Genomic DNA, 19,572 nt, shown 5'->3' on the forward strand with positions numbered 1-19,572 from the left:
AAATACATCCAGTTAAATTTCCCTACGTAACTGATAATAAAATGTTTAACCGTATGAGAAAAGATGTAGTCTTCAGGGTAACTGATGTCACTCAAATGCGCTAAAATATGAACCTTTTGTTATTTATTTTGCAAAGAATACAAAGAATAAAATATGTTTTATGCTACAAGGGTTTCAATCCACTAAATAGGTGATAATTATTAAATTTGTGTGGGTTTTATGCTAGATCCCCACTGATCTCCAGAAAACAGTGTTTCTGTCCAGAAATGCAAATAGCCTCTTCAGAGAGGATGAGGGCTTGAATTATAGCGCCACCTATTGGACGTAGCAATCATAAAAGTCATTATCGATCCTTTAATGAGCTGTGCCACATGACTTATGATGATATGAAACCAAACCAGAAACTCCATTTGCAGATATGTGTTTTGAAGTGTTTGCCCCTCCTCAGGGCAAAGCAGGAGATTTTATTTGGCTAGGTGGGAACCCTCTGACTGAGGGTCTATTTAGGAACATTTCCCCTTGTGGAGAGTGAAAAGTCAGCATAAGGAGACTTATAGACCTTGCTAAGCTCCTCTGAGAAAATTTTTTTACAAATAGCATCTTCAGAGAGGAAAAAGATTTGAACTTATCTTAAGACATGTAGCAAGGCTCCTTAAAGGGTCGATATTGACTTTAAGGATTGCTACATCCAAAAGGTGGCACTAGAGTTCATGTCTTCTTCCTCCCTGAAGAGGCAATTTGCATATTTCAATTGCCACAGGAACATTGTAAGTCTCCCTTACGCTAGCTTGGTATTTTCCACAAGGAGAAGCGTTCCCCCTTAGACCACTATATCCAGAAAAAACATTGTATGGAGTGTTTGGTCATGCATGTGCCCCTCTAATCAATTATAAGTTTGTGAATCTAACCTGAGGAACTTTGTCTCCAGAGCGAGCTTATTGTACCATTCAATACTTTACTGACTCTTCCCTGGGGTTCATACTGTCGGAGCCATTCAGGAGGCTTGGCGCCATATGAACTGTTTAAGGACGCTACTCAGGTTGCCATGAACCTTCTTGTCTTGAGGAGGGAGAGCATGTCCATTCTGGACTGCCATAGGCTGTAGCCTGTTCAGAGACTATTCCATCTTGGACAGTCCTGATGATTATGATGAGAACAAGGACTAATCCCCTTTTACCCCCCCTCTCCCCTCCATGAGTTGTCTTTCAATAGAGCTGCGGGCCTGTGATTACCCCTTCCACATCTCCTCTTTCCTATTACCCTCCCTAATCATGGTTCATCATCATACTTTATTGTCTGACTTGTTTTTTTCTTTTAGCTTGCGTGTTTGTGTAGCTTTGGAGTTTGATGTATAGTATAGTACATCATACTCCTATGCTATGTAACAATGATGTAGGATTATGTGTGTACTGGGCTGTGGCACAATACAGTGCGTATTACCCCTTTTGACAAATGCCTGTACATAATGATTTTATTCAATAAAAAAAAACAGATATTTTTGTATCCCCAGCTCCAAAGTCTTAGAATGGCTCATCAGTAGGGATGAGCGGACCCGTGGAAGTTTGGGTTCTGGTACCCAACCGAATTTTATTCCAAAGTGTTACCAGAACTGTACCGAACGTGAACCAGAACCCGAACCCCACTGAAAACAATGGGGACCTGAACTTTTCAGCTGGAAAATTATTTTCTCTTTCGGGAGAAGTCCGTGTTCGGCATTTAGCACCAGACACTAACTGCCCAGTACGAACCCCAAACTTTTAAGTTCAGGTTCGCTCATCTCTACTCATAAGTGATCAGCTGTTCTATTCAACTCTAGGATCCAAACTGATCTAACAATTATTTCATGTTCCCTATCTATGTGCTAATTTATGTTGACCCGAAATTGATCCTAAGTACCTGTACACATTTGTAACCAAGTGTGCAAACATAATACATAGAGTGCTCATGTAGACCAGAACAGGATCCACTTTTATAGATCTGCAGAACCCCATCTATGATGTCCATAAACCTTAGAGCATGTTAATAGGGAATGTTGATAAGGAGACAACACCTTTGAAAACTTGTAGCAGGACTTTAAATATGCAATTCACTTAAATACATTTACTAATGTTTGTGCATTAATACAATAATACAAAGAAGGGTAGGCTACATTTTTTCAATCATCACTCATTATTTTCTCTCATAAACAAATATTTCTGTTTTAATGAGACCTAATCGATTTCTTCTTTTGCCCCAATCTGGCAACCAAAGATTGCAATGGAATACTCAAAAGTTTCCCATATGAAATTCCCATAAGAAGAAAGGTCTCTCACACTCTGAATTTCCTAACACAGATGGTGGAAAATTTGACATATCTCTCAGTGTGATGAATGTCTGAGACAATTATTTTTTTCCCATATTCTTTATATTTTTTTTTTCATTTTTACAACAAAAACAAAACAAAAATAAAATTATATACATTAGCCTTAGAGTTATACATTTAACATAAGACATGGACATGATCATAAAAAAGTGCAACATTTATAACATTTAACATAACATTACTACATTACTTAAGACATCATGTGTTAATAGGAATGGCCCACGGGGACAGAGTCCACAATTTCCATCTATCCATAATTTTCCTTCTATTTTGCCACGAAGATGCTAGCATATATTCATAATGATAGTAGGTATTCATTTTCCCTATCAGATCTTCCATTGTGGGAATAAAGGGAGATTTTCATTTCAGTGCTATGCATTGTCTGGCAGAAATTAATATATGGATTACTAGCTATCTGAATTTATGTGGGATTTGATCTATTCCAATATTCAACACTGCTAGAGCTGGATTTGCTACTAATCGGATCCCTATTAAACTTGAGATCAACCCAAAGACCAAAGGGGTCCTATGTCCTATCGCATTATGCCAATTCTGCATTGGTACTGATATATCTAAATCCATTTCACACTTAAGCATATACGGCAATTTCCACTCCTCTAGTGGACTATTCAAGATTTTATAAATTAAAGACTTTCCTTTAGTCGTGGAGTTAGCATTATTTAAAAACTTTTGGAGTGGGCCTCCAGGATTTCCATTATCTGAAGAACATGACGCCAGGAAATGTCTAATTTGTAAGTATTGATAGAAACAACTTTTAGGCTGTGTGCCCACGATGCGTTTTTTAATCATTTCCGCAGCGGCAAAAACGCTGCAGAAACGCTTAAAAAATGCATGGTAGAAGGCCTGCCATATTCCCCAATGATAATCCGCATGTGCTGTGCACATGCTGCGGAAATTTCCGATGCGGATTATTATTGCGGAAAAAAACACAGCACTACCAATTATTTTGCGGAAGTGCTGCGTCTTCGCCACCATTGACTTGCATTGGAACGCATGGATTCCGCATCACTGCATATGTAGATGTGCATTCCATGCGTTCCAATGGTACCCAGGTCTAGAGGAGAGGAGACTCTCCTCCGGACCCGGGTACCATAGAAACTGTGAAAAAAAGAATAAAATAAAAAATAAATATTATACTTACCTTCTGACGGCCTCCGGTGTGCTTGTCTTCGCTTGCCGGCAGCTCGCGATGGACTGGAGGACCTGCGCTGACGTCATAGTCATGTGACGGGTCACGCGATGCTGACGTCGGCAGGTCCTTCAATGTACCGCGATCTGCCGGCAGCCAGGACCGAGCGAAGCAAGACTGCGGGGGCCATCGGAAGGTAAGTATATATTTATTTTTTATTTTTAAACATTCTTTAAGGTCACACTATATAAATCCATGCCGTTTGCATGGATTTGTATAATGTGACCAAGTTGTCAAGCACTTTCCAAGTGATGCTAAAATCGCTTAGAAAGCGCTTGACAACCCGCATGCGGAAATGCATATGAAGAACGCTTCACATCCGCATGTCCCTGGCAGGAAAAACGCATGTACAATCCACATGTACAATCCGCATGTACAATCCGCATGTACAATCCGCATGTACAATCCGCATGTACAATCCACATGTTTTTTTTCTGCCAGGGAGATGCAGAAACGCTCAGGAAAAATCCGGAGCATTTCTGCATCGTGGGCACATAGCCTTACTCAAACAATATTTATTTCTGATGCTATCAAATGGCATAAGAACTGATCAAATATATTTGCTAATGTATTAATTCTGCTCTTCTGCCATAGTGCTAGATTTAAATAAGGAATATGCAATTCTATAGACCTATTAGAAATATTTGCCAGAGAAATCGACAAATTCCTTTTGGCCCAGTTATTCCAAGCATATATAGATTGCCACCATAGTTGGTAAACAAGGAGAAAAAGCTGATGGCTTTAGATATTCAATTTCAAGTGTTCTCCTTGTAGAACCACAATTAGCCACCAATCCATGTTGAATCAAGAATAGCAGCTTTATAATAGGCCAAAACATCCGGAACTCCCATACCCCCCAATCTAAAGGAATAGGAAATAATTTTTTTTAAACGCTTGTTTTTTTCCCCACCTATATAAATTTCCCAATTAATTCTTGATATCTACTAATCAACTTAAAATGAATTTTTAAGGGAATACATCTAAATAAATATAATAATTTGGGAAGTAAGGTCATTTTAAAAGCATTTATCCTAGTTATCCATGATAGGGCAATCGTCGAGTATCTTTCCAGCTCCATTTTAAATGAACTATATATGGTATAAAAATTCTCCTGTACCAATAAATGTGCAGATGTAAGGATTATGCCTAAATATGAAATTCTCTTTTCAGCCCACTTGAAGGGGAATAAAGTCTCCATCCTGCTTTTAGTTTGATAGGGAATATGACTTAAGACTTAGAATCATTAAATTTATAATACGAAACATCTGTAAAGTTCACCAAATTTCTGCTGATGAAATATTTCTGTTTTAATGAGACCCAATTGATTTCTTCTTTTGCCCTGATCTGGCAACCAAAGATTGTGATGAAATACTCAAAAGTTTCCCATATGAAATTTCCATATGAAGAAAGGTCTCTCACACTCTGAATTTCCTAACACAGATGGTGGCAAATTTTACATATCTCTCTGTGTGATGAATGTCTGCTGAGACAATTATGAATGTAAGTTGATTTCCTTCAAGTTCATGCTTAAAACTTTGCTTCATGTGATAACATTGATCCTCTTCCCTCCGACACGTCCTGTTGTTCAATATCATCATGTGGCCCAATAACAGATGATGTATCCAGACTCTCTTCTTCTCGCTCTACTACCTCCATTAGTGATCATATTCCCCCATACCTCATCCAGTCCTTCTTCTCAGCTATCACTACTCACCTGACAAAAATACTGAACCTCTCTAGTTCTTCTAGTATATTTCACTCCTCTTTTAAACATATTGTTATAACCTTTTTCCTGAAAAACATCTTTTGACTCATCCTGTGCTCTCTCGTTTCTTCTCTGAACCTCTGAAACCTGAAATCTAGGTTTATGCTGCCCCATAGCATAAAGTATAAAGCATCAAGTAAATGCAAAGACCCTAATTCTAATGATGGGTCATTTGCTAGGATTATTGCTGTAGTTTACAGTCATTACTACTGATCGGCAGCTTTCTGCATATGCACAGTAAAGTCAGAAAGACGTCAATCAATGGTGCGTTTGTGGTTAGAAATAACTAAGAGGACTAGCAGATAATACCATAGTATCTACTGCAAGAAGCACAGTGAGTGTCTTGCTTCTGAAAACAGTGTTTCTACCACTATTTTATGCTGTCCTTAAATTGGGGAGTATAAACCTAGAGACAGATTACCTTTTAGGTCACTGTTGTCTCTAGGTTTTTTCCTACCTCTCTGACCACTTGTTGAGTATACCCTTTGCTGGCTCTACTTCTTTTCCTGTTGCCCTTGCTATTGGAGATCTTTAAAGTTCAGCCATGAGTTCTCTCCTCCTTTATTTTTACACCTTGCATATTCAGTAGAATACAAGTTACATTTATTATTCTTTCCTCCAATGCTATTCACAGTGCTGCATTCCCTTTATTCCCTCCCTCAACGTAATTGGCCTTCACCAATGTAATATTGATGGCCATCCTAAGGATGTATCTTTGACAGAACGTCTACTCATTTAGAAGCAATAAACAGAAGAAGCCCTAATTAGTGATGCCGGGTTCCATACATACACAACATTTCAAAAGAAAAAGGGACTGTTTAAAGTAGTAATTTCATATTAAAAAAAACTTTATTTCACATATAATTAACATAAAATCATAAAAATTGGAGATGATGTAAATGCAGCTGTATTAACACCATCTTCAATTTTTATGATTTTATGTTAATTATATATGAAATAAAGTTTGTTTTTTAATGTGAAATTATTACCGTATACGGTCCTTTTTTCTTCTGAATTTTTTATTTAATCGCAATGAGCACAGTGGTGAATGAAGCTGTATGTGACACTGCAATCTCTAACCTGAGCTTACTACAAGATAAACCAAGCAAAGTATTTCTAAAGTCAACTAAATGTAGATGATATCTAGACGCACAGTTTAAAATTATGCTCATAGGTGAACCTTAGATATTGGAAGTATCTTTGTTCAATTTTTTTTCAAAATTGATGCAATAAAAAAAGGAAAAATTTATTTACAGTAAGTTCACCTTACCTCTTTCTGATGATACTTTATTGCTACCTTCAGCTTAGCCAGGTCATGACACTTCTGAGGATCCAGCTCCTCACTCTGGTCATCCCTGTGGTTAAGTATAATTTCCAGTTCTCGAGAGCTCCTTGCTTGGTCAAGTAGATCCTTGGCAAACTTCTTACATTGCTGAGATAGTTCTTCATATTCTGCCTTGAACTCATTCTCCACCTTGCTGAGCTCTTTCAGTTCCCACCCAAGGCGGAAAGCTGTTAATATAGGGTCCTCACTGGATAAGGCAATCAAAGATGGGCTGGCCAGAGCTTTGTAGATGTTTAGTCTCGACCTGGAGTGTCTGAGACTGTCAACTTCTGAGCTGGAGACACATTCCACACAGTTGCAACGTATCTGGTGTGGGCGAGGTATTGTCACCCTTCTTTGGACTAAAAGTTTTATAATTTCATAATTATTAGTGTGAGCTGCCAACATAATGGGCGTAATGTCTGGCGTGAATTCTGAAAACTGTGTGTCCATCATTAATGTTGGTACCTGGTAAGAGAAATAAAGAAAAAATAACTAAATTGCTTTGCATTCTTTAATATTGCAAAGTTACAGTACATAAGAAACGGTAAAACAAACGCATAAAAATAAACTGAAAGTAGAAAAAAACATTACGGACCGTCTGAAGATAGTCACTAATTGAGAAAGCAAACGTCATATTGTACAAGGCAGCAAAATAAGATTATGATATATACAGATTCCTTAAAGGGGTAGTCTGACACTCCGAAGAAGTGCTGCAAGCGATGAGACCATACTGAGCATGTGGCGGAACTGACAACAGGCACATGCTTAGTAGAAAAGACATAGCCTGGCCTCTGAAAAGGATGTTCCTAATGACATCCTGCTTCAGGGCAGGGAAAGCAACTGCATGGAGTGACCACAGTGCTGCCACCCCAATAACGATTAATTTTAGGGAGGAGAAGGATGTTGTGTCAGTGACTGCACATTGGGAGACTCAAACGAAACGATCATGGGAAGTTAAAAAAAATGAGACTGGAAGGCAAAGTAGAGAGGAAACAGTAGGGAATTTGTAAATGAAGTACATTAGAAAAGTGGTTAGATTGGTAATTAAAATAGGTAGACATATAGTATGAAGTTCACTGTTAGATCTATTAGATGATTCTTGGATTATGAGAATATGGGACATAACTGTTGGGGTTTCAGAAGCAGCTGGCATTCCCGGTCCTGCTTCAATTGAGTTAACTTGCTACATAAAGTATTGAGGCCCATGAGCTCATAGTTTTGCCTACAGTGTTCTTTTAGACTAAATATTAGAGATGATCATATCTTTTGAAATTCAAATTCCACTGCTTCATCGAGTTTTCCCCAAAAATTTGATTTGCAAGAGAATATATTTGCTGTGTATCTCTATAGTGCAAACCCTTTAATTGCACAGAATACAGCACTCTGAGGTCTCCTAGTAATGTATTGAACCCTTTTTGAGCTCTTCAATGAAAGCACAAAATTAGAACAAGGCAATATTAAACTGCCCTGCTTGTTTGTAAGTGTGCCATATAAGTAAAAAAAAATATTGTGCTATTAAATTACTGTTACATCAGGACATCACAGATCAATTGATTCACAGTCACACTGACTCTGCAGGTCCAGCACCTCCCTATCACTTTAATCTGTATATTACTATTCACAGACATAGACTACCACTCCCATTTCTATGTTTTTCTGCACTGCTGTAGTGCACCACAATAAGATTTAGGCCTTCTTATCCCCTATTTGTAATGATGGGCTGTGCGCTCTGAATTCCTATCTTTAGCTTTTAAAATCTTAAAATGGCCACTGATTTCCCTGTCCTCATCTTTTATTGTTCTTGTGATAGTCGTGATTGACCGTGTTAAACCACTTGATGTAAGCGTATCAACCATTATGGGTAAGCCTGCATGGCCGTACCTGGCATCATGAGACTGCTCTCGGGTTGATGCAAATCTATTATTTATTTTTTTTGATCAGTGAAGATAGCAACGTATTTTATCTGACATCCAACCCCAACACTTACAATCCCATACTGTCCTATGAAGTATAATTATTTCCTGTGAAGGTAGTAGGAATTTTCTGGATCTTCGTCCAAAGGCTATTGGATGGCATGCATCTGTGTGCTTGATTACGGCTGTTTTCATAGCACTAGTTTATAGAGCTTGTGGTCCCTACTCAGTGTTATAAAAGCATAGGGGAAGTATTTGCAGCTGGTCTTTCAAGAATATGCTCAGCAAATCATGGATGAAAGGACATTTAACACTACAAGTTGCATCTTGTGCAATTGGTGGTGTCCACCCGTGTGAATATTGTCCTATCTAATCAGACTTTATTTGTTAAGTTTGTGAACATATGGTGCTGTATATCTTTAACGTTTAATGATTCCTATATGCAGTGATTCATGGCCGAAGATTATGCACATCAGAGCACTGAAATGCTCGGTACTCGAATCAAGCACGTCGGACGCTTGGACGTCCTCGACCCCAGTAGCGAACATAAGGGAAGTGAATGGCAAACTCATTCTCTCTCATAAAAAATACACATATTTGGTATCGTCGTGTTCAGAAAAGTCTGATCTATCAAGATATATAACAAAATAATCCAAATTGGTAAACTGCGTAATGAGAAAAAATATCAAAATGCCAGAATTACGTTTTTTTGGCTACTGCAACATTGAAATAATATGCAATAAGAGGCAATCAAAACATTGTACCTACCCCAAAATGGTATCAGAAAAAACATCAGCCTAGGATGAAAAAAATAAGCCCTCACACAGCCCCACAATCCCTGAAAACTGAAAAAGTTATGGGTCTCGGAAAATGGCGACAAAAGCAATTTTTTTTTATAAATCTCTGCATTTTTTTCCACCATTTAAATAAAAAAAAAACTATACTTGATTAGTATCTGTATAATCGTATTAACCTGGAGAATCATATTGCCTTGTCAGTTTTACTGTATAGTGAACATGGTAAATAAAAAAATAAAAAAAACAATTGTGGAATTGCATTTTTTTTTTACTCGAGGGCAACTTTATTGTGGTGTATGGCTGTTTAAACTCTGTGAACACAGTGCAAAATACAGAATGTACTAAATCATCCTGCATTTTATGACTTGTGTGCAAGGCATCAGTGGAAAATGAAAACTCCCGAAGCCTTATAGGATATTAGAAAAACACAGCTTGGACAAATGATTCCACTAAGAACAGAATATAAAAGAACTGCTGCTTATGCAGTTTCTAAATATAATCATTAACTTAGACTCCGGGGAAGCTTCACTTTAATGAGTCTTGTTACCTGTTTACAAATTTGTTCCTTAGTCATTGGCAATTACTATGCCGGGTCAGACACATACGGTTTTTGGCAACAGTTAATTTCTACAGAACAACAATATTTTTTTGGCAGTAATCTGTCATTCCCTCACAAAAATATTTTGTCAGTAGAATGTAAAATGACCTCTCCAAGTCACAGAAATTAGGGAAGATGGGATTGCCATGACAACCAACAATCATAGTAAACTAGAAATGAAAATTCAGGGCATTCTGAGCAAAGAAATAACCGACAGAAGAAAATGTTGATGAAACGCGCAGTCACTGTTTGGCTCTGCTTCCCGGCTGGATAATTGTTTCTTAAAACTTGGTTAAGCTTTTTTTTTTTTAATAATTTTGGCTTCTGATAAAACTGACTTCATGAATAATGGAATGGAATGGAACGAGAGAGAGAGATTTTTCAGCTCCAAAGTTCTTTTCCCCATTAACTTTTATGCGTTCGGTTCAAGTTTGGGTACTGTTCTTGTACCCAAACCAAATTTTGGACTAAAGCTCGGTCGTACCCAATGAAACTGAACTTCCACGGGTCCACTCATCCCTACTTACACTCCATTTGGAATATTTTCTCTCAAAGAACAACATGCTTTGTTTTCTAGGAAAAATAGAAAGTAATCAAGGAATAACCTGGATGTAGATTATTTGGGGTGCAGAGGTAGCAGTCACCTCTAGGATTTAGGGGGTGATTCATTAAAGCTTTTTCAGCAGATTTCTTGCAAAAAAATAAGCTTTGAAAAGTCATGCCATTCTTGCCCCAGCTCTGACAAATTGGGCAGAGCTTTGGCAGGATGGGGGTGTGACAGGGCAAGGCGAGACCTGCTCAACAAATTCATAATGAGAAGAGTGACATTTGCAAAAACACAAATCTGGAGTAAGATGTGTGACGAGGGGCCCATAACGGTGCACGCCATTTCATGACTCGCTTGATTCGACCCTCTTAATGAATCAGAAGCGCCCACTTCAACATACACCCTCATCAAGACCGGTGAGAGAATCGCCCATCTTGATGAATCGCCCCCATAGTGCCTTACTGGTCCCAAAGACCCTTCTGCCATGTAACAACACACTAGTATTATAAATTGCACATGTATGTCAGAGGCTCTGTTACAGATTTTGAATTGAGGCCCTGGAGCTTCAAATTATATTACACCTCCAAAGGAAAGGACAAAGCAAGGAGGACAAAGAAGAAGTCAAGGGTACTCTTTAGGGTGCAGTCAGACGGCCCCATTACTTGCTTGAAGATCACATCGCAGTCCTCTGACTGGCCATTGGCTCTCCTGATCTGAGCGTGACAGTGCCTGACTGCGCCCTTAGTCGTATATGGCAAATATGATAGGGATGGTCTGACTTTTGACAACACTCAGTGGCATATCGTGAAGGAGCTTCAAGGATGGTTGCCCCTGTTGCCAAATTCTATGGGGGCACAACATTTTGAGCTCCTTTCTCTTCCCCCATTGTCAAATGATCCTGCCGCAAAAATAATTTCTTGGAGCAACTTGCGCCCACCCGGTTGAGGCTGGGCAAACCAGTATTGAATCATGTCCACTGCACATGTGCTGCCTTTTGCCTCTCTTCTCACTTTTTTGTGACAGTAGAGACTGAGACCTACTAGAAGAGCTGTCTGAAATTTATAAAAGTCTCCCCTTTTAAAAATATAAAATAAGATAATATAATAAAGGTAACTTTTTTTCACACTTTTTCCAACCCTGCCAGAGCTAGGGTTAGGTATTGGTTGGGGCTAGAACTAAGCTATAAAATAGTTACACAAAAAAACATAAAAATGTACTAAAAAAGGGAAGGTAAAAAATTTTTATATAACAATTTATACATTTTTATTTTGTTTTATATCATATCTCATCAAAGAGCAGGAAAAACTAGAGGGTCAAAGTATAATTACGTCAATATTTGATTAAAGGAGCTGTCCGGTCAAAACTGTGTGACTGCAGACTTATGAATCCCCCCCCAGCGCACGCACTTTGCACTGCGGGGATTTGCCGGTTTCAGACCCGGTAACAGAGGGTATGTACGAGTTATACACTTGTATTGAGCAAGTAACTCATACCTACCCTCCATTATCGGGTCTGAAACTGGTGAATCCCCGCAGCGCGCAGTGCGTGCGCAAGGGGGATTCATAAGTCTGTAGTCACAAAGGGGGACTGCAGACTTATCGGTTCTGAATAAACAGCCCCTTTAAGCACAATACATGTGATTGGGACATAAGGGATTCCATACAGTATTGGTGCAAGGGACTCAGGAAGTGTAAACGGTCCAGGCGCAACGTACTAGCATTGCACCAGTTGCTGGCAAACCATGTTACTCCACAGGCAATACCTGCCATATGAGATTGGGGTGTTTCCTGCTAAAGGATACAGCTATTAAGCTAGACCTATACAGTTTATTTGGCATGGCTCTTGAGTCTGGAGAATCAGCTGCATCAATGAAAGAAAAACAAGCATGTATGTTGAGGTTGGCCCTAAAGATAGGAGTTTACCATGATGGCTTGCAGCATAAGGCTTGTATTTACAGGATTTATAAACAAACTGAACAAACCTTTTTAACTCATTTTATTTCTCATTTAATTTACCTATGATCATTCTACCATTGATTTATCAGTCATCCTGTATAAAGTGTATAAAGGAACTTTGAACCCTTGGAAGTATGCCATTACTAGCTGAGTGACACAGTCGAGATTAACTGCTGCGATCTTCTGGCCCAGGATAGGCATATTTAAAAAATATTAGTTCAGGGTCCTATCAAAGAAAGGCATGATTTGTCATGGCTGGTGGGCACACACAAATTGACCAAACATCTCCATTTTATAAGTGCAGTATATTTTGAATAATGGTGTTTAAAATAATTAATATATTCAATGTTTGCATATAACTTAGTGCACACAGAATGCTACTCTATTCTTTGGTTTGTATATAATGAAGACATAGCAGCTTGCACCTGTTCACGTTTGCTTTAGTTTGTTAGGGAATGCTGTTTATGTAGAATTTGCAAAGAGGTGAAAGGATCTGCTTAATTCCCATTTAATTTTACTAGGGTGAATATGACATCATAAACAGATCGACTGCAAAGGTTTTAGGCATGAGTGAAAAAAATACTGCAAAGTAAGAATCTCTTCAAAAATAGAAGTGTTAATAGTTTATTTTTATCAATTAACAAAGTGCAAAATGAATGAACAAAAGAGAAATCTAGATCAAATCAATATTTGGTGTGATCGCCTTTTACCTTCAAAGCTGTATCAATTCTTTTAGATACACTTGCACAAAGTCATGTATTTTGTAGTTTTGTAAATAACTAATTATACCAAACACAAAACAATTATAATTTTCATATGTAGGTTGAAACACAGTTATTAACTGAAGCAGCAATAGCTCTGTAGTATTTTTACAACTGGAAACAGAACTGCCAAACACTGATACACAGGTGAGGTTATGTAAGACCATTTCATGTAACAGGTCATACAGCATGACAAGACAGAGCACAGCAACAATACACAAGGTAGTTATAGTGCATCAGCAAAGTCTCTCCGGGAAAAAGATTTCAAAGCAGACTTAAGTTTCAAGATGTGCTGAGCTCTGAAGAAATGGGCAACATTGATGACCGTAGACACAGTGGTCAGCCAAGAAAACTTAGTGTAGCAGATGAAAGATACAGCATGTTTACTTCCCTTCGAAATTGGAGGTGATCCAGAAGTGCCATCAGCTCAGATCTGTTAGAACCTGAGGTACACAGCTACATCCATCTACTGTTCAGAAAAGTTTGACCAGAAATGGTGTTCATGAACAAATTGCGGCCAAAATAACATACCTTCAACATAGAAACAAGGGATTCAACCATGAATGAAAACATAGGAACTAAGGTGCAGAAAAATGACACCAGGTGCTCTGGACTGAGGAGTCAAAATTTAAAATAATTGGCTATAGTTTGATGGTCAGAGGGCTTGAGATTGATACAGTAATGAGTGTCTGCAGGCAACAGTGAAACACGGTGCAAGTTCCTTGCAAGTTTGGGGCTGCATTTCAACAAATGGTGTTGGGGATTTGGTGAGGATTAATGGTGTCCTCAATGCTAAGAAATACAGGCAGATGCTTATCCATCATTTAATACCATTAGGAAGGCATCTGATTGGCTTCAAATGTATTCTGGAGCAGGACAACGACCCCCAAAATACAGGCAATTTCATTAAGAACTACCCTCAGTGTAAAGATGAACAATGAGTTCTGGAAGTGATGGCATGGTCCCCACAAAACCCTGATCCCTACATCATCCAGTCTGTCTGGGTTTTACATGAAGAGACCAAATGATTTGCAACAAGCGACATACACAGATCTATGGTTAGTTCTCCGTGATGTTTGGAGTTCTTCAGACTGTGTGCAAGTGTATCTAGAAGAATTAATGTTATTTTGAAGGTAGAGGGTAGTGACACCACATATTGATTTGATTTCGATTTCTCTTTCGTTTGTTCACTTTGCATCTTGTTTTTTGATAACTAATAACATCTATATGTTTTGTTTTTTTAAAAAAGTATTCTTAGTTTACAGTATTGTTTCCACACCTGCCGAAAACTTTTGCACAATACTGTAAATTTACACAAGAGGTGACACTTAAACTCAAAATGAGCAATTGAATGAAATTTAGCTAATCAGGGATTGCAAATAAGACTCTCAGGAAGCTTCTGTTATGACAGATGATCAGCCTGAGATCATTTCTACATTTACAAATGTAGTCAACAAAGATTTAGAAAATGACTATTTGATAAATTGGGTAATTCAGACCTAATGTATGTACTTTGAATATCTACATCTTTTGCAGTGTGTAGCCAGCACTAAATAATGATAACTATAAAGATTAGTGATGAGCGAGCATGCTCTCTACTGCTCGCCCGAGCATCTCACTACTCGAGATGCTCGGCGCTCGCCTAGTATTTCCGGGGTTGCTCGGGCGGGAGCTCGGGTCCCCTCCCTGCATGTTTGGCGCTCTTTAGAGAGTCAATGAACATGCAAGGATTGCCTGCCACTCACTGTAATGCCGTAGCCATGTTGGTTGTGGCATTACAGTGATTGGCTGGCCGCAATGCGTCATCAGGTCTATGTCAGACCTGGCGCCGCCATGTTCGTCACAGTCACTCCGGAATTAGACAGTGCAGGGAGAGGTGCTGCTGCGTCAGGGAGAGATTTGCTTGTGTATTAGGTAGTGTAGGGAGAAAAACCGTACTTACACATATCCATCTTAACAAACAGTCCTTTTGAGGACTAACTAATCCATCTGCAGAGATATCAGGCAGGCAGTGTATATAGGCAGGCAGGGTATATAGCAGACTGCAGTGCTTATAGCACAAGAGGCTCCATTCCAATTCTGCTTTCTGATGCTGTTAGATATTTCTATACAAAGGCCCAGGTCTCAGGGGCCAGGAATACTTTTCTTTGGATCTTAATCCTCATTATTTGCTTAAAAAGCAATCCAGAGAACACCGTTTTTCTGCGCCATTTGCTTGTTGGCACTGCAGAATACAGCCAGGTCCTTTCCATATTACATTTCTGGCCTCAATTAAAAATTTCCGTTAGTGTGTCAGTGAAGCAATTCACAGCAGTTTGCTGTTCAAACTACTTACCTACAGGCCAGGTATTTAAAACTCTGCTTTCTCCGTCACACGGATCACATATACGTTGTCAGAAAATACTGCCATTTCTGGCCTGCATTAAAAATTTCTTTCAGTGTGTCAGTGAAGCAATTCACAGCAGTTTGCTGTTCAAACTACTTACCTACAGGCCAGGTATTTAAAACTCTGTTTTCTCCGTCACACGGATCACATATATGTTGTCAGAAAATACTGCCATTTCTGGCCTGCATTAAAAATTTCTTTCAGTGTGTCAGTGAAGCAATACACACCAGTTTGCTATTCAAACTACTTACCTACAGGCCAGGTATTTAAAACTCTGTTTTCTCCGTCACACGGATCACATATACGTTGTCAGAAAATACTGACATTTCTGGCCTCCATTAAAAATTTCCTTTAGTGTGTCAGTGAAGCAATTCACACCAGTTTGCTGTTCAAACTACTTACCTACAGGCCAGGTATTTTAAACTCTGTTTTCTCCGTCACAAGGATCACATATAAGTTCGCTCCAAACTCAGTCATTTGTAATGAGCGTGGAAGATACTGTCCTCCATTTAAAATGGGCAAGGCACGTGGCAAGGGACGGGGAACTGGACATGATGGTAATGGTGTATGCAGAGGCCGAGGACAAGTCCATGGGCAAGCTGAAATTGTGCCACAACAAACACCCACATCTTCTAGCCTGACCTTCCTGTCCCAATTTTTAGGGGACCGCAGCACACCACTATTGAACCCAGAGCAGTGTCAAAAGGTTGTTGGTTGGATAGCCGATAATGCTTCCAGTCACTTAGCCACCACCACCACCACCCTGTCTTCCGCACGGTCAAGTCTTAGTAGCCGTGAGTCTGGACCTCATATTCCTCACCCTGATCCTCCTTCCTCCCACCATGCCTCTGAAGAGCTGTTCACTTTTCCATTTATAGATTCGGGCCTCTCGCCTGGTCTACTTGAAGTGGGGCAAGAGGAGATCGCGTGTAGCGTTGCCCAAATATTTGAGCAGTCATGGTCACACGAAGGCAACAGTGGGAAAGTGTCACAAAAGGTGGACGATGATGAGACACAATTGCCAGAAAGTCAGGAGTAGGACCAGGGTGCGGAAGTGGAAGACGAGGTGGTGGATGATATAGTAACTGACCCAACCTGGCAGGAGGACATGCAGAGCGAGGACAGCAGCACACAGGGGAATGGAGGCAGAGCACCCCAACAGGCAGGAAGAAGCAGTGTGGTGGCCGCAGACAGAAGGCAGGCAACCGTTCCCCGTAACACCAACACGAAGGAAGTTGCCAGTACAACTGTTAGGTCTTCCAGAGTCTGGTTGTTTTTTAAAGATTCTGCCGATAACCCCAAAAAGGCCATTTGCACCACCTGCCAGGCCAGCATCAGCAGGGGTGGCAAAATGGCCAACCTGACCACCACCAGCATGATCAGGCACATGGCAGCAAAGCACCCGACTTTGTGGGCCGAACCCCAGGGTCCAGGAACAGTGTCTGCAGGTGGCACCATTGCTTCTTCCGCTGTTGTGCATGCAAGCCAATCCATGTCCATGGTGCATGCGAAGACGCCACCTTCCCTGGACCTGTCGTTGCGCACTTTCAAGTAGCAGCACATCCATGTCCTTGTCCTAGCGCAGCATTCAGTTGTCCATACCCCAGTCCTTGAAACGCAAGCGCAAGCGCAAATATGCAGCCAACATCCCACAGGCCACACTACCAAATTCTCACATTTCACGACTGCTTGCGCTCGAAATGTTGCCTTTTAGACTCGTGGAGACGGAAGCATTCCGCAACCTGATGGCGGCGGCCGTCCCTCGGTACTCGGTCCCCAGCCGCCACTATTTCTCCCAGTGTGCCGTCCCCACATTACACAAGCACGTGTCCCAAAACATTAGCCGTGCTCTCAACAACACAGTTACCGGTAAAGTCCACCTAACCACGGACATGTGGACAAGTGCTTGTGGGCAGGGACGGTACATCTCGCTGACGGCACACTGGGTTAACATAGCGGTAGCCGGGACCCAGTCGGACCTTGGGACGGAACACGTCCTCCCGATGCCAAGGATTCCGGGCCCTGGGTCAATCAGTGCTGCCCCCACGGTCTACAGCTCCTGCACCTCATCCTCCTCAGCCTCCTCCTCCTCTTCAGCCTCCATCTCCAAAATGACCACATCAGTCACAAGCTGGAAGCACTGTAGCACTGCCTCGGCCAAGTGGCAACAGGCTGTGCTGAACCTAATATGCTTAGGTGACAAACTGCACAATGCTGAAGAGTTGTGGACAGCTCTAAAAGAGCAGGCAGATCTGTGGCTCACACCGCTGAACCTACAGCCAGGCATGGTCGTGTGTGACAATGGCCGGAACCTGGTGGCGGCCCTGAGGCGAGGCGAGCTCACACACGTACCATGCCAGGCCCATGTGCTTAACCTCATGGTTCAGCGGTTTCTCAAATCCTAGCCGGAGCTGCATGATCTGCTTGTTAAAGTACGCCGCCTGTATGCCCATTTTAGAAAGTCAGCTACAGCTTCCGCTGCCCTTGCCGTGTTTCAGCAGCGTTTGCAGCTTCTGGCTCACAGACTGGTGTGTGATGTCCCCACGCATTGGAACTCTACACTGCAGAAGTTGTGAAGGATTTGTGAGCAGTAGAGGGCAGTTTTTGAGTACCAGCATCAACAAGGCCGTCGTTATTCAGTTCAGACTCCACACATAAGACCTCAGGAATGGACATGGATGTCAGACATATGTACCATCCTCCAAAACTTTGAGGACTCCACCAAGATGGTAAGCGGCGATGACGCCATAATTAACGTCACCATCCCGCTTCTCTGTCTTCTGAAACGCTCTCTGCTCACAATCAAAGAGAATGCATTGTAGGCGGAGCACGATGAGATGAAGCAAGGAACCATACAGGGTGATTACACACAGCCAAGCCTCATCTCATTCCAATGTGGATTGGGTGACAATGAGGAACAGGAGGAGGAGGAAAGACAGGAGCTAGTTTCATGCACTATAGACGGTACTACCTGCACAGCTGTCATACCGTCTGTTCAGCGTGGATGGCCAGAGGACAGAGAGGAGGAGGAGGAGGAGGAGGAGGAGAGCATGGTCAGTCATCCTCTTGGTGAGGACTCGGATGTCTTGCCTGTTAGTAGTCTGGCACGCATGGCTGAGTTTATGTTACGCTGCCTTTCCCATGACCCTCGCATTCTCAAAATTGTGGGTGACAGTCATTACTGGTTGGTGACACTTCTAGACCCACGCTACAAGGAGAACTTTATATCTTTTATTCCTGAGGCGGACAGGTCTACAAAAATGGGGCTGTACTAGAAGGCCCTTTCTGTGGAACTATTAAAAAAATTCCCATCTGAAACGCTGGCGGCAGAGGGCACACTTCGTTGGACAACCAAGGAGTACAGGCGAGAGACACACAACTCCAATCCAGCAGAGGCAGGTGAACACTGTCAAAGTTCTGGGACAGTTTTCTCAGATCCTCCCATCGCACAGGCCCTGAGGCACGGGGTACTCTCACAAGGAGTGCAATGTTTGGGAAGATGCTGAGGGAGTACCTTGCCAACCGTACCAACGTCCTCCGTGATTCCTCTGTGCCTTATAATTATTGGGTATCCAAGCTGGATACGTGGAATGAACTGGCTCTCTATGCCTTGGAGGTCCTGGCCTGCCCTGCCACCAGTGTTTTATCAGAGTGGGTTTTTAATGCCGCTGATGGAATTATAACTGATAAGAGCATCCGCCTGTCAACTGAAAATGCTAACAGGCTGACTCTTATAAAAACGAACAAGGGCTAGAATGGGCCAGACTTCTCAACACCACCGAATGATAGCAGCGTAACATAAACTCAAATCCAGTGTCTTTTCTTGGGAGGTGTATTCCCATGCACCTTTTCACACCCAGACATGGGTACACTCTTCCTGATTTTGATTATTTGCTCGTTTCCTCCTCCATCTCCTCATCCTCCACCACCATATCACCAAGGTGACCGTGG

General features: G+C 41.1%; 1 protein-coding gene across 3 annotated transcripts in view; it reads right to left on the minus strand.

Moving 5' to 3' along the window:
- The window catches only part of TRPC5 (transient receptor potential cation channel subfamily C member 5), a 538,378-nt gene that overhangs the window by 247,005 nt on the left and 271,801 nt on the right, over window positions 1–19,572 (minus strand). For all 3 annotated transcript variants that reach the window (XM_073641140.1, XM_073641141.1, XM_073641139.1), the window contains one exon: window positions 6,608–7,129. In XM_073641140.1, coding sequence (XP_073497241.1) covers window positions 6,608–7,129 — 522 coding nt within the window. The remainder of the gene's footprint in view (window positions 1–6,607; window positions 7,130–19,572) is intronic.

The sequence above is a fragment of the Phyllobates terribilis genome, unplaced genomic scaffold (genome assembly GCF_046119375.1).
Source record: "Phyllobates terribilis strain yellow unplaced genomic scaffold, ASM4611937v1 Scaffold_7__3_contigs__length_470593459, whole genome shotgun sequence".
Taxonomy (NCBI): Eukaryota; Metazoa; Chordata; class Amphibia; order Anura; family Dendrobatidae; genus Phyllobates; species Phyllobates terribilis.